General features: G+C 41.0%; 2 protein-coding genes across 2 annotated transcripts in view; both read left to right on the forward strand.

Annotated features, from left to right (window-relative positions):
* The window catches only part of CLSPN (claspin), a 32,441-nt gene extending 20,999 nt beyond the window's left edge, over window positions 1-11,442 (forward strand). The window contains exons 13-25 of the mRNA XM_019430123.2: window positions 108-307; window positions 638-792; window positions 1,376-1,602; window positions 2,403-2,515; window positions 4,118-4,195; window positions 4,413-4,510; window positions 7,297-7,461; window positions 7,566-7,687; window positions 7,931-8,058; window positions 8,375-8,477; window positions 9,198-9,280; window positions 9,545-9,706; window positions 10,015-11,442. Coding sequence (XP_019285668.2) covers window positions 108-307; window positions 638-792; window positions 1,376-1,602; window positions 2,403-2,515; window positions 4,118-4,195; window positions 4,413-4,510; window positions 7,297-7,461; window positions 7,566-7,687; window positions 7,931-8,058; window positions 8,375-8,477; window positions 9,198-9,280; window positions 9,545-9,706; window positions 10,015-10,125 — 1,745 coding nt within the window. The 3' untranslated portion in view covers window positions 10,126-11,442. The remainder of the gene's footprint in view (window positions 1-107; window positions 308-637; window positions 793-1,375; window positions 1,603-2,402; window positions 2,516-4,117; window positions 4,196-4,412; window positions 4,511-7,296; window positions 7,462-7,565; window positions 7,688-7,930; window positions 8,059-8,374; window positions 8,478-9,197; window positions 9,281-9,544; window positions 9,707-10,014) is intronic.
* LOC109255443 (ATP synthase F(0) complex subunit C1, mitochondrial-like) lies at window positions 2,540-3,254 on the forward strand. Its single transcript, XM_053897642.1, has one exon. The coding sequence runs from the start codon at window positions 2,814-2,816 to the stop codon at window positions 3,147-3,149; it is 336 nt and encodes a 111-aa protein (XP_053753617.1). The 5' UTR covers window positions 2,540-2,813; the 3' UTR covers window positions 3,150-3,254.
* Window positions 11,443-11,705: the final 263 nt, after the last annotated feature.

The following is an 11,705-nucleotide window of genomic DNA, read 5'->3' on the forward strand; positions in this document are numbered from 1 at the left end:
TTGCCTATGGATGTTACCTGATAGCTTTACATTCTCAATTCTTCTTCCTAAACAAATCCACCTTATTTCTGGAATCATGTACTTAAAAATGATTTCTCTTTCTTTAGATGAAGATGATTCATGCTCATTGCTAACAAAGGAGAGCAGCCACAATAGCAGCTTTGAGCTGATTGGCTCCACAATTCCGTCCTATCAGCCTTGCAACAGACAAACAGGCCGTGGGACCAGTTTTCTCCCCACAGCAGGAGGATTCAGATCTCCTTCCCCTGGGCTATTTCGAACCAGTTTGGTCAGCTCAGCTTCTAAGGTAAGATGGTGATGGTTTTCTAATCTCCTCCCCCTTTTGCTTCCCACACTGCTAAATAAAGTGTGTCCAAGCCAACCAACTCCCACTACATTATGTATGTTCAATTTAAAGAATCCACCCCCTTTGTGTATTAAAAACAATCCTCATCCAATGTTCTTACATTCTTGAAGGTATTTTTCTTTATGCTTCCCTTGGCTATGCATTGTCCTCCTCAACTGCAATTGCCTTAGAGTAGATGAAATACTGCAAATAGCAACTTCTGTTGTTGTCATGACAGTGAATGACAATTATAAAATGTTTTGTTTTTGTTTGGTTTTGTTTTGGTGCCAGAGTTCAGGAAAGCTGTCTGAGCCTTCACTTCCCATAGAGGATTCCCAGGATCTGTATAACGCCTCCCCAGAGCCTAAGACACTTTTCCTGGGAGCAGGAGACTTCCAGTTCTGTTTAGAAGATGACACTCAGAGCCAACTGTTGGATGCAGATGGGTAGGTAGTTTTATGTTTCTGTGGGTGGGATGGTGCTGGGTACTGCTTAATTTTGTTTAAAAATAAAGTAAGCTTCTGTCACTCCATCTGTGCTTTCTCTTCTGAGAAAGAGAAGGTGTACAGACCATTAGTATTACATTCTGCAAGTCTGAAGAAAATCTCTCCAGAAAATAAAATGTAAATAGTCCTAGCTACCATTCTGATCCTTCGATCTCTGCTTTACTTGAAATGCACAGCTCCTGTAAGGGCATCAAATCTTCCTGTATCCATTCTGCTGCGTGTAGGCTTGTTGTGTGGAATTGAGAATGGAGACACCCATGGCACGTTACATGGACATAACACCAAGTTCTATTCTGGCACTGTCTGAAGCCAAAAATTATCCTTTACCCTTACCTTTCGAATATCATTTATTCTTTAATTAAACTCCCTCCCATTTTAGGTTATCCTAAGGCTTCAGTTTGAATCCTCTGTCTTCTGGTTTGGGATTCAGCTTCTAAGTTCAGTTTTAGAAACATCAAAATTTTTCACACACTACTTTGTTTTTTCCCTAGGGAATTTCTTATATTCTTCATTGTGCTTGTAGGTTCTTAAATGTTAGAAACCACAGGAATCAGTACCAATCTCTGAAGCCTCGATTGCCATTGGCCAGTATGGATGAGAATGCCATGGATGCTAACATGGACGAACTATTGGATCTGTGCACTGGAAAGTTCACATCTCAAGCTGAAAAAACTCTGTCCAGGAAGAGCGACAAGAAAGAGAACCTGGAGGAACTTCTGAATCTTTGTTCAGGAAAATTCACTTCTCAGGGTAGATATCCAACAGAGAGTATCAGGCTCTCCATAGCCAAATATCTTAAGTCAGTGTCCTTGAAAAGAAGCCTGTTACTCTTGGGTGAAGAGTTCACAGAAAACAGGGCTATGATGGATTCTTACGTGCGGGTTGAATTCTTAGCTTCCTGATATTTAGAGCCCTTACTTTCTTAAGGTGGTAAAATGTCAACTTAAGACTGCTTTAGCTTTTGGTACACCTGGGTGGTTCATTTGGTTGAGTGTCCAACTCTTGATTTTGGCTCAAGTCATGATCTCACGGTTCGTGAGGTCTGGCTTTGTGCTGACAGGTTGCAGCCTGCTTGGGATTCTCTGTCTCTCCCTCTTTCTCTGCCCTTCCCCTGCTTGCATGTGTGCACTCTCTCTCTCTCTCTCTCTCTCAAAATAAATAAATAAACATTAAATTAAAAAAAGACTGCTCTAGCTTTTGCCATGTGATTTCTCATTTATGGCTAATATGTATGCAAAGCTTTGAACAGTGTTGGTGTGTAGTAAATTTCATACAAATGCTTACTTGTTTCCACCTGTATGCTCCTTTTTCCCCAATGCTAGAATGTTAGCTATGTGGGAGCTGGGAGTTTTGTTTTGTTCACTACTGTATCCCTGGTGCCTGGCACATAGTAAGTACTAAATAAGGATTTGTTGAATGAATGGATGGTGAGCTCTTTTTGGCAAGCTTACCTTATAACTGTATTGAGCTGGCATGTCTTTAGATGGCTGGGGAAAGAGGATAAAGCTGTTATTTCTTGGTGACAAATCTTTTTCATTGTTGTGATATAGATGCCTCTACTCTGGCTCCATCAGAGTTAAATAAGCAAGAAAAGGAGAACAGTTTGGGTGATCCCATGGAAGAAGCCCTTGCTCTTTGCTCAGGCTCTTTCCCCACAGACAGGTGAGTCTCAGTGATTGGAGGGAACTTCAGAAGGCCCAGTCGTCTGGTAAAATCCTGGGGTCCACAGTAATGAGTCATCTTAGGAGCTTCATATCCTGTCCGAGAGTCTTGCAGTGTGTTTGAGTCTTGTTTACAAAGTAAGGAAATTACAGTGCTTTCATTTAGTTGGTGGAGAACAGGGTTAAAAAAGGCAAGCATAGAAACCTAAAGGTAAAGCTGGGAGGCAGACAGTGTAGACCACCGGGTGCTGCCTATTCTTCCAGCTCTGATCTGCTGTTGTAACGGGTCTAATCAGGCCTATGTCTGCCTTCTCCTTGAGCAGGCCAGTGATCCCATCTATACAGTCATCCTACAGCAGCTCCCCACTCCAGGTTGCCCAGTGGGAGTTCCAGACCAGTGTTGTTTCCTGGGACATTGACACAGTAGCCAAGTTTATTGGCGCTGGGGCTGCCACAGTTAGTGTGGCTGGCTCAGGGGCTGGCACCAGAACGGCATTTGGCAGTTTGATCATTGGCTATGCCAGGAACCCATCTCTGAAGCAGCAGCTCTTCTATGCCATTCTGGGCTTTGGTGTGTCTGAGGGCATGGGGTTCTTCTGTCTGATAGTCGCTTTCCTCATCCTCTTCGCCATGTGAGGGTCCATGGGGGTCACCTACCTGTCCCTGCTGCTTTGACTTCAGGCCCTGCCTGGTGCTAAAAGTGTGCTAAGCCTTACCATTAAACAAAACATTTCTCTTAAAAAAAAAAAAAAAAAAGACAAGAATAAGCACATGAAAGTGTTCAACGCTGATATTTAGGGAAATGCAAATCAAAACAATAAGATACTACCTCACATGCGTTAGATGGCTACTATTAAAAAAAAAACACCAACCAGAAAATAAGAAGTATTTGTGAGGATATGGAGATATTGGAGCCCTTACCCACTGCTGGTAGGAATATAAAATGTTGAAGCTGTTATGGAAATCAGAACGGCATTTCCTCAACTAAAAATAGAATATGATCCAGCAATTCCAAGTATATTCACAAAAGAAGTGAAAATCGGGTCTCAAGTGTTTGTACACCCATGTTCACAGTAGCATTATTCATCATAGTAAAAAAATGGAGATATCCCAAATGGATAAACAAAATGTGGTGGACACACACAGGAATATTATTCAACCTTAAAAAGGAAGGAAATTCTGATACATGGGACAACATGGTTGAATCCTGAGGATATTATGGTAATTGAAATAAGCCAGTCCCCAAAATACAAATATTGTAGGATTCCACTTACATGAGGTACTTAGAGTTGTCAAATTCATAGAGGCAGAAAGTAGAAGGGTTGGATGCCAATTGGTGAGGGGAGGGAAGAGTGGAGAATTGTTGATTAAAGGGCATAGAGTTTCAGTTTTGAAAGATGAAAGGAGTTTTGGATGTTGGTTGGACAACAATGGGATTATGTTGTATGTTTTATTACAATTAAATTTGGCAAAGTATCTTATTTCCTATTTCTTAAAGAGATTGTTGGTGCTAATAAAATATTTTCAGTTCCTAAGTTGGCTGACTTCTTATTGTTTGGTTCCAACATCTTATTTATTAATTTCTTGATTTGCATTTTAGGGAAGAAGAAGAAGAAGGGGAAGAGGAAGAATTTGGAGACTTTCGGCTTGTCCCAAATGATAATGAGTTTGATAGCGATGAGGTGAGTTTGAAGGGTACAAAGTAATCATAACTGAACTCCATGTATTGCTGCTGTATGTTTTTTTTTCTAGTCTGAGTTCTTGAGAATTCTGTTTGTCATGTTAGCAGAAGCAGTTTCCTAGAATGAGACATTTGGGCAGAAATTTATAAATCCTGTTTTAGTTGAGGACACGTTTTATTCTGTTTAACTTTGTGTGTGATACTCTATGATTTTTCAGGATGAACGCAGTAACTCTGATAATGAACATCTGGCACTGGAAGACCATGAAGATGATGATGAAGAGCTAAAACAGTCTGAGAAGTTGAAAAGGCAAATGTAGGTGTTCTGTCCATTCCTTCCATTGCTAGAGAAAGTTCTAACAGTTAAATTGTAGCTTGCCACTGTTTTACCTATGTTTGCTTGGTTGTATTGCTTTTAGGCATTAACACAGATTAAATAAAACCCATTCATGTGATATCACTTGAGTATTCAGAGATGGTTACGTTCTCCTTAGTGATTTCTATACTAAATATCTCTAGTTCCTACTGCTATTTCTCACATGACATTGCTTCTAGACTCCTCATGTACTGGGTGTTCTCTTTATCCTCAGGTGTGGTGTGACTACTGCTGTATGTAGTGCTACAACCACATCCCTTGTTCTGGATGCATACTGCTTGTAAAGTAACCAGGGATTATAAGAGCTGAGTCACGGTAGATCCTGAGGATCTAGTAGACAGCTAAAATTCCTGGGTCTTTTTTTTCCTCTGAATTACTGTCATTTCAGGTTTTCCTCATTCTAGTCTTGGGTAAATGGGTTCCCTGTTTATTTTTTTTAATGTTTTGCTGTTCTGATCATGAAAGTAAACCATTTATTTTATTTAAAAGAATACAAAAAGATATAAATAAAAAGTCATCTGTGTTCACCATCCAGAATATTTAATGAAAGTGTTGATGGTAGTTATTGCTTTGTAGCCATTTTTATGCATATATTTTCATATAGTTGATATCTGTGCAATTTTTTTATGTATAATTTTTCATCTTTTTTCCCCACTTAGGATATACATAAGCATTTTCCCATGATGTTAAAAGTTTTATAAAGACCATTTTAATAGGTAATCAGTATTATATTGTATGTGGATGACTTTTGGAATTCACATACAGGATATCATATTGATCCCTACTAGATTTAATTATTGTTTCTAGCCCATCATTCCATTCTATTAAGGTCAGTTTGGGGTTCTAATTTCTCACCTGTCAAGTTAACTATCTCATACAGCTTTGGGTCATCTATAGATTTTTCTACAGCAGTGGTTCTTTTTTTTTTTTTTTTAATGTTTATTTTTGAGAGAGAGAGAGGCAGCGTGTGAGTGGGGGAGGAGCAAAAAGAGAGGGAGACACAGAATTCGAAGCAGGCTCCAGGCTCTGAGCTGTTCACAGAGTCTGACACGGGACTTGAACTCACGAACCACGAGATCGTGACCTGAGCCAAAGGTTAGTCAGATGCTTAACTGACTGAGCCACCCAGGCACCCCTAAATTTTTTTATGTTTATTATTTTTGAGAGAGAGAGAGAAAGAGAGAGACAGAGTGTAAGCGGGGGAGGGGCAGAGAGAGAAGGAGACACAGAATAGGAAGCAGGCTCGAGCCCAATGTGGGGCTTGAACTCACGAACCGGAAGATCATGACCTGAGCTGAGGGTGGACACTTAACTGACTGAGCCACCCAGGTGCCCCTAAGGTGGTTGTTCTTAAACCTTATTTAACTGTAGAGTCCTTTGTTCAAATGAAATCTTAGAAAGACAGCTAAAAGTTGAACAGCTCAAAGTGGGTAGATGGGAAGGTTGGGGAACTTAGTGTCTGGTAGCCCTTGAAGGAATTCCCTAGAAGCCTAGGATTTAGAGAAATTCAGCTTAAAAAAAAATAACATAAGTCTTTAATAAAAATCAGCCTTCAGGGCGCTTGGGTGGTTCAGTCAGTTAAGTGTCCGACTCTTGACTTTGGCCTGGGTCATGATCTCATAGTTCCAGAGTTTGAGCCCTGCATCAGGCTCTGTGCTGACAGCGTGGAGCCTGCTTGGGATTCTCTCTCTCTCTCTCTCTCTCTCTCTCTCTCTCTCTACCTCTCTCTCTCTCTCTACCTCTCTCTCTCTCTACCTCTCTCTCTCTCTCTCTCTCTGCCCCTCTCCTGCTTGCTCTCTATTGCTCTTAAAATAAATAAAAATAAACTTAAAAAAAATTAACCTTCAGAAAGCCATCAAACTTCTGACACTCATGACTGTAGATGGCAGTACTTTGAACCCAAAGTGAAAGCAGATTTGTTCTCAATGGGAACTGAAGTCACAAAAACTTACTAGTAGTGGCTTTGCTTACCAGTAACTCTGAGCCTCAGTCATGTCTCTAACTCGGGGGTCCAGATGTGGTAGCTGTAAGAGATCCCAGTCTATTACCTTTCTATTCCATACCATCTCTAGACTGTCTCCTAACACTGGTGAGCTTAAATACAGAACAGAATGATCCAAACTTTCCAGCAGTTATGTTTCAAATGTATAGAGGAGATTGGGAGTTCTGGCTTTAAAGAACCTGATTGAATCCAGGCTCTGCTGCCTCCTCGCTATGTGACTTTGGGTAATTTATTTACTCTCTGAATCTCAATTCATTCAACTGCAAATTAAAGGAAATAAAAGTACTCCCTCCTGAGATAATGCTATGATGCTTGTAAAGCACAGTTATTGGCACACAGTATATATTAAATGATAGACTTTAAGTATTATCAAAATGTATTATTATAAATTTAAGCTTATTATTAGAAGTGGCTCTGTGTTCTGCTTTTCTCATTACATCCATAATCTGTGTATGTATTCATTGTTGCATTTTCTTAAATTTTTTTAATGTTTATTTTTTTGAGAGGGAGAGACAGAGTATGAGCAGGGGAGGGGCAGAGAGAGAGGGAAACACAGAATATGAAGCAGGTTCCAGGCTCTGAGCTGTCAGCACAGAGCCTGACGTGGGGCTCGAACTCACGAACCGTGAGATCATGACCTGAGCAGAAGTTGGATGCTAAACTGACTGAACCACCCAGGCGCCCCTCATTATTGCATTTTCTAATCTTTAAAATTATTCTCTAGGAGATTGAAGAAATACCTGGAGGACGAGGCAGAAGTGTCAGGGAGTGATGTGGGAAGTGAAGATGAGTATGATGGGGAAGATATTGATGAATATGAACAGGAAGAAATTGATGAAGTACTTCCTTCTGATGAGGAGCTGCAGAATCAAATCAAGAAAATACACATGTCAGTATCCCAACAGGTCCTTCTGAGTAATGGGGTGTTTCTTAAGTCAGGCCCTACGATCAGCCAGAGTGGTCCTGGTTTTGTACACCATATTTTTCCTGCAGGAAAACGATGTTGGATGATGATAAGCGACAGCTACGTTTATACCAGGAGAGGTACCTTGCTGATGGGGATCTGCACAGTGATGGTCCTGGACGAATGAGGAAATTCCGATGGAAAAACATAGGTATCTTGGATGTTGCTGTTAGAAATAAATGGTACAATGTACATGTTTGTCCAGTTTAAGACTGTGAGTGGAAATCAAAACTGTAGCAGTCTATTGTGGAGGACCTGGCTAGAACTTACTTTCTATTAGTGAATGGGACGAGCTTGTATTGGTATATGGTAAATGATGAGTTCATTTGTGTCTGTCTGGCACCTTATCCTATGGGGATTGCAGAATGCTGATAGCCTTAACTGTTTGCTTTAGATGATGCTTCCCAGATGGACTTGTTCCACAGAGACTCTGATGATGATCAGATTGAAGAGCAGCTTGATGAGACAGAAGCCCATTGGAGGAAGGAAAGAATTGAAAGAGAGCAGTGGCTTCGAGACCAGGTAGGAAGTCTGCAGGAAAGTCGCCTATTCTGACTCTATAAGGAGGAAAAGACCCACTCACCTCGCTTGTCAGGATAGTTTTGAAATCTTGGGCAACTAACTTATTGCTGTCCCTTTTAATACTTGAATTTTCTTTTATGCTTTGAGAAGATTACCATGGGCAGTTCAATTCATGTTTGTTTGTCCAATATCAGTTTTTTGTCTAAATCAACAAAGGTTGCAAAAAGGAAAACAAATGATATCTCAGGTCCAGGCTATGCTAAATATTTCTGGAAGTGGTAGACTTCTTTTAATGTTGTCTGATTTTTATTTTCAGGCACAGCAGGGGAAAATTGCAGCTGAAGAAGAAGAAATTGGAGAAGACAGTCAGTTTATGATGCTAGCCAAGAAAGTTACAGCCAAAGCACTACAGAAAAATGGTGAGCTCTTGGTCCTCCTCTGTGTCCAGCCCCCTGGATTGTTGGTGTTGGAGCCTTGGAAGTGACTCCAACCTTTAGGGGCTGTTGCAGCTCAGGCATGGGCCTTTGTCCAATACTGTCTTAAAGAGGCACCTCAGAGATGGGAAAGACAGTGTTCTTGGATCTTAGACTATTTGACAGTGGACATTGTACTTGTGAGTATATGTAGCTGGTTTTATCTTCTAAGGCAGCTCAGAGTAGGAATTCTGGCTTTTTTTTTTTTTTTTAATTAATTTTTTTTTTTAATGTTTATTTATTTTTGAGAGAGAGAGACAGAGTGCGAGCAAGAGAGGGGCAGAGAGGGAGACACAGAATCCAAAGCAGGCTCCAGGCTCTGAGCTGTCAGCACAGAGCCTGATGTGGGGCTTGAACTCCTGAATGGTGAGATCATGACCTGAACCAAAGTCAGACACTTAACTGACTGAGCCACCCAGGCACCCTCAGAGCTGAGGCTTTTAAAGACTATTCCGTACTTTTGTCACTCTTGTTTTTTCTTATTACTGTTAATGATTTGTCGATATCCAACTTGGTTGTCTGTCTTCTTGGAGCCACTTAATATAGTTTAAAGTCACCATTATAAAATAATCAGAGTTCCTAAGCTTTAGTTTAGTTACAGGTTTCTTAGCTTGTTTAATTTACCTAGCTTTGCCCAGAACAAGCCTCTCTGTCTTTTCTTTTCAGCCAATCGCACTGTGGTTATTCAAGAACCAAAGTCTTTACTCAGAAATCCTTTTGAAGCCATCAGGCCAGAAAGTGCTCACCAGGTTGGTTGGGGACTTTGTTAACCTGATGTCATAATCTGCAAGTTTATATAGGTCCCGGTCAGGCTAAGGGAATACTCTATTGTCAAGGGGAGGGAGGTGGCTGCAGGAAATGAAAGTAGATGTCAAAGGAGTTTGCTGTTCCTTTTCTCCTTGAGTGGGGTAGGAATATGTCCCCTCAAGACCTGGGGGAGGCAGGGAAGGACTGACTTCTCATTCTTTCCTTGACACTTGGGATTTGATGCCAAACGACTCTTCTCTTTTCAGCTGAAGACAGGCTCACTGCTAAACCAGCCCAAAGCCGTGCTTCAGAAACTGGCTGCCCTCTCTGACCTCAACCCCAGTGCGCCCCGAAATTTAAGAAACTTTGTCTTCCACACACTTTCTCCTGTTAAGGCTGAGGCAGCGAAGGAATCATCTAAGCCTCAGGTAGGGAATTTGAGGACTTGTTTGGTGGCTCTCCACAGCAAGATTTATTTATTTATTTTTAAATAGAAAATATAGATATTTCTGACTTAAAGGCTTATGCTGCAGGGTTAATCTTGCACTCCCCATAAGGTACAAGAGGACTGCTACCCCCAGTAGGTAATCAGCTTTGAAACTTTCCTGGAAAGTTTATATTTCTTTCTTTTTTCCTAAACATCCATGATTTAACTATGAGTTCCTAAAGAGCTAATTGAAGGTAAGTACTTGTATGAGGGTCTTGAGCTGATCCTGATTCTTTCTCTGCTCTCTAGGTAAGGAGAAGGGGTCCATCTTTAATGACATCCCCTTCACCTAAGCGCCTCAAAACAGATGATAGTACTTCAGGATTGAAGCAAAGCATCTTCAGATACTTGGAAAGCTAACACCATCAGGGTTGATGGCACCTATGTTGAGACTGCTTGAGAAGTTTCTGGCATTGAAGGTTGGAATCGATGTTCATGTGGATGATCCCTGCCCCCCTTCCTTCATAATCAGTGCATTAAGATTATGGACAGAGATTCCAGTTCTTTCCACTGCATGGCTCTGGACATCTTTTTCCTTTCCTAGTATTATTTCCTGGGTTAGCCACTAATCTTAATTCTGCAGTGTTTACAACAATAACTCATGGGTACTTGCGTGAAGGCTCACTTCCTCCATTATATATTTGACATTTTGTCCTAGCAGCCTCCTGGGTTGATAGGGGTGGTTAGAGGAGGTTAGGTGTGAAAGGTGTGGTTAGAGGAGGAGAAGGAGAAGAAAAAATGTGTCTTTACAGAAAAAAACAGAAAACAGTGAATGTTGACACCAGAATGAATCCTTCACACCCTAAGACGTGTACCATGGTGACCTGGACTCTGTGAAAGAGAGCCTTCTTAGAGGACCTGGGAACTAATAGATGGCCTTTATATTTGTCTTGCCCCTTCTATTTTCCTGCATGCATCTTCCCTAGGCAGCCTCAACTTGCCAATTAACATTTGCTTCCCTTATAATAAGGACTCAGTTGGTCCTCAGTCAGAAAGATCTTGGCCCTAATTTTCTGGACTACAAGGATAAAGTTAAAGGGTTACACCCAGTGTCTGTCCACATTACATATCTGATGGAGAGTGCAGAGAGCTCTCTCCTGGGACTAAATTCTCAACGTGCAACAATGTTGCTCAAGGACCTCCCTTCTCATCGTGACACACACAAAAATATAACTATTATTTATCGCATTCAGCTGGGTTTATTACATTGCCCTGACCAGAGGACAATTTAATCTGTCATTACTTATTTAGAAAGAAGACCACTATGGAGTTTATAATCAAAATATTGTTGAACGTAATTCCCCCCACTCCCAATTTTCCCTGAACAATCATGAGGCTCTTAGAACTTTAGGCAGATCTTTTCCCCCCTTAGAACTGAGTGTCACTGCTGCTTTGGAAAAACGTTCCATGTGAATACTGTGGTTTCAGTGACAGGAGCTGGACTTGAGAAATTGGATGAATTGTGCCAGTTTTTTTATTGGCAAATGGGAAACACCAATTTAATTGCTGGAATTAGGGTATAGGTTTTCTACAATTGTTTCTAATACACAAGATGCTGACTTTGAGAGAATTTGTATATTTGTAATCTTTTAATGGGGAAAATGTATATAAAGATGTTTTAATATGTATGTAGTGTTTCAATAAATCTCAGTGCCTGAAGGCAGGGTTTGCCATCCATATTGGGTGCTCATTCTTAGGTCAGTCCCTGTGTAATATCGAGCATTGTTTTCAGGCTGCCTCCCTCCCAGGGAAGCCCTCTGGGTCTAGAGAGAGAGGCTGGGCAGTTGTCCCTCCCTGACCTCTCAGCTTAATTGATCATATTCACTCCCAAAGTGGTTTGGGTTCAGTACAGGTAAAGAGACTTTACATACATGGTACCTGTTGTTATAGCCCTCTGATTGGCAGCTGTGGGTCCAAAACGAGAGTTAATGCCCCTCCCT

Source organism: Panthera pardus, unplaced genomic scaffold, assembly GCF_024362965.1.
Source record: "Panthera pardus isolate Hobbes unplaced genomic scaffold, ASM2436296v1 HiC_scaffold_11, whole genome shotgun sequence".
In the NCBI taxonomy this organism is placed as follows: domain Eukaryota; kingdom Metazoa; phylum Chordata; class Mammalia; order Carnivora; family Felidae; genus Panthera; species Panthera pardus.

Bases quoted from the DNA above. Each gene is read 5' to 3' on its own strand.
- LOC109255443 (XM_053897642.1), top strand. From the start codon at position 2,814: ATGTCTGCCTTCTCCTTGAGCAGGCCAGTGATCCCATCTATACAGTCA.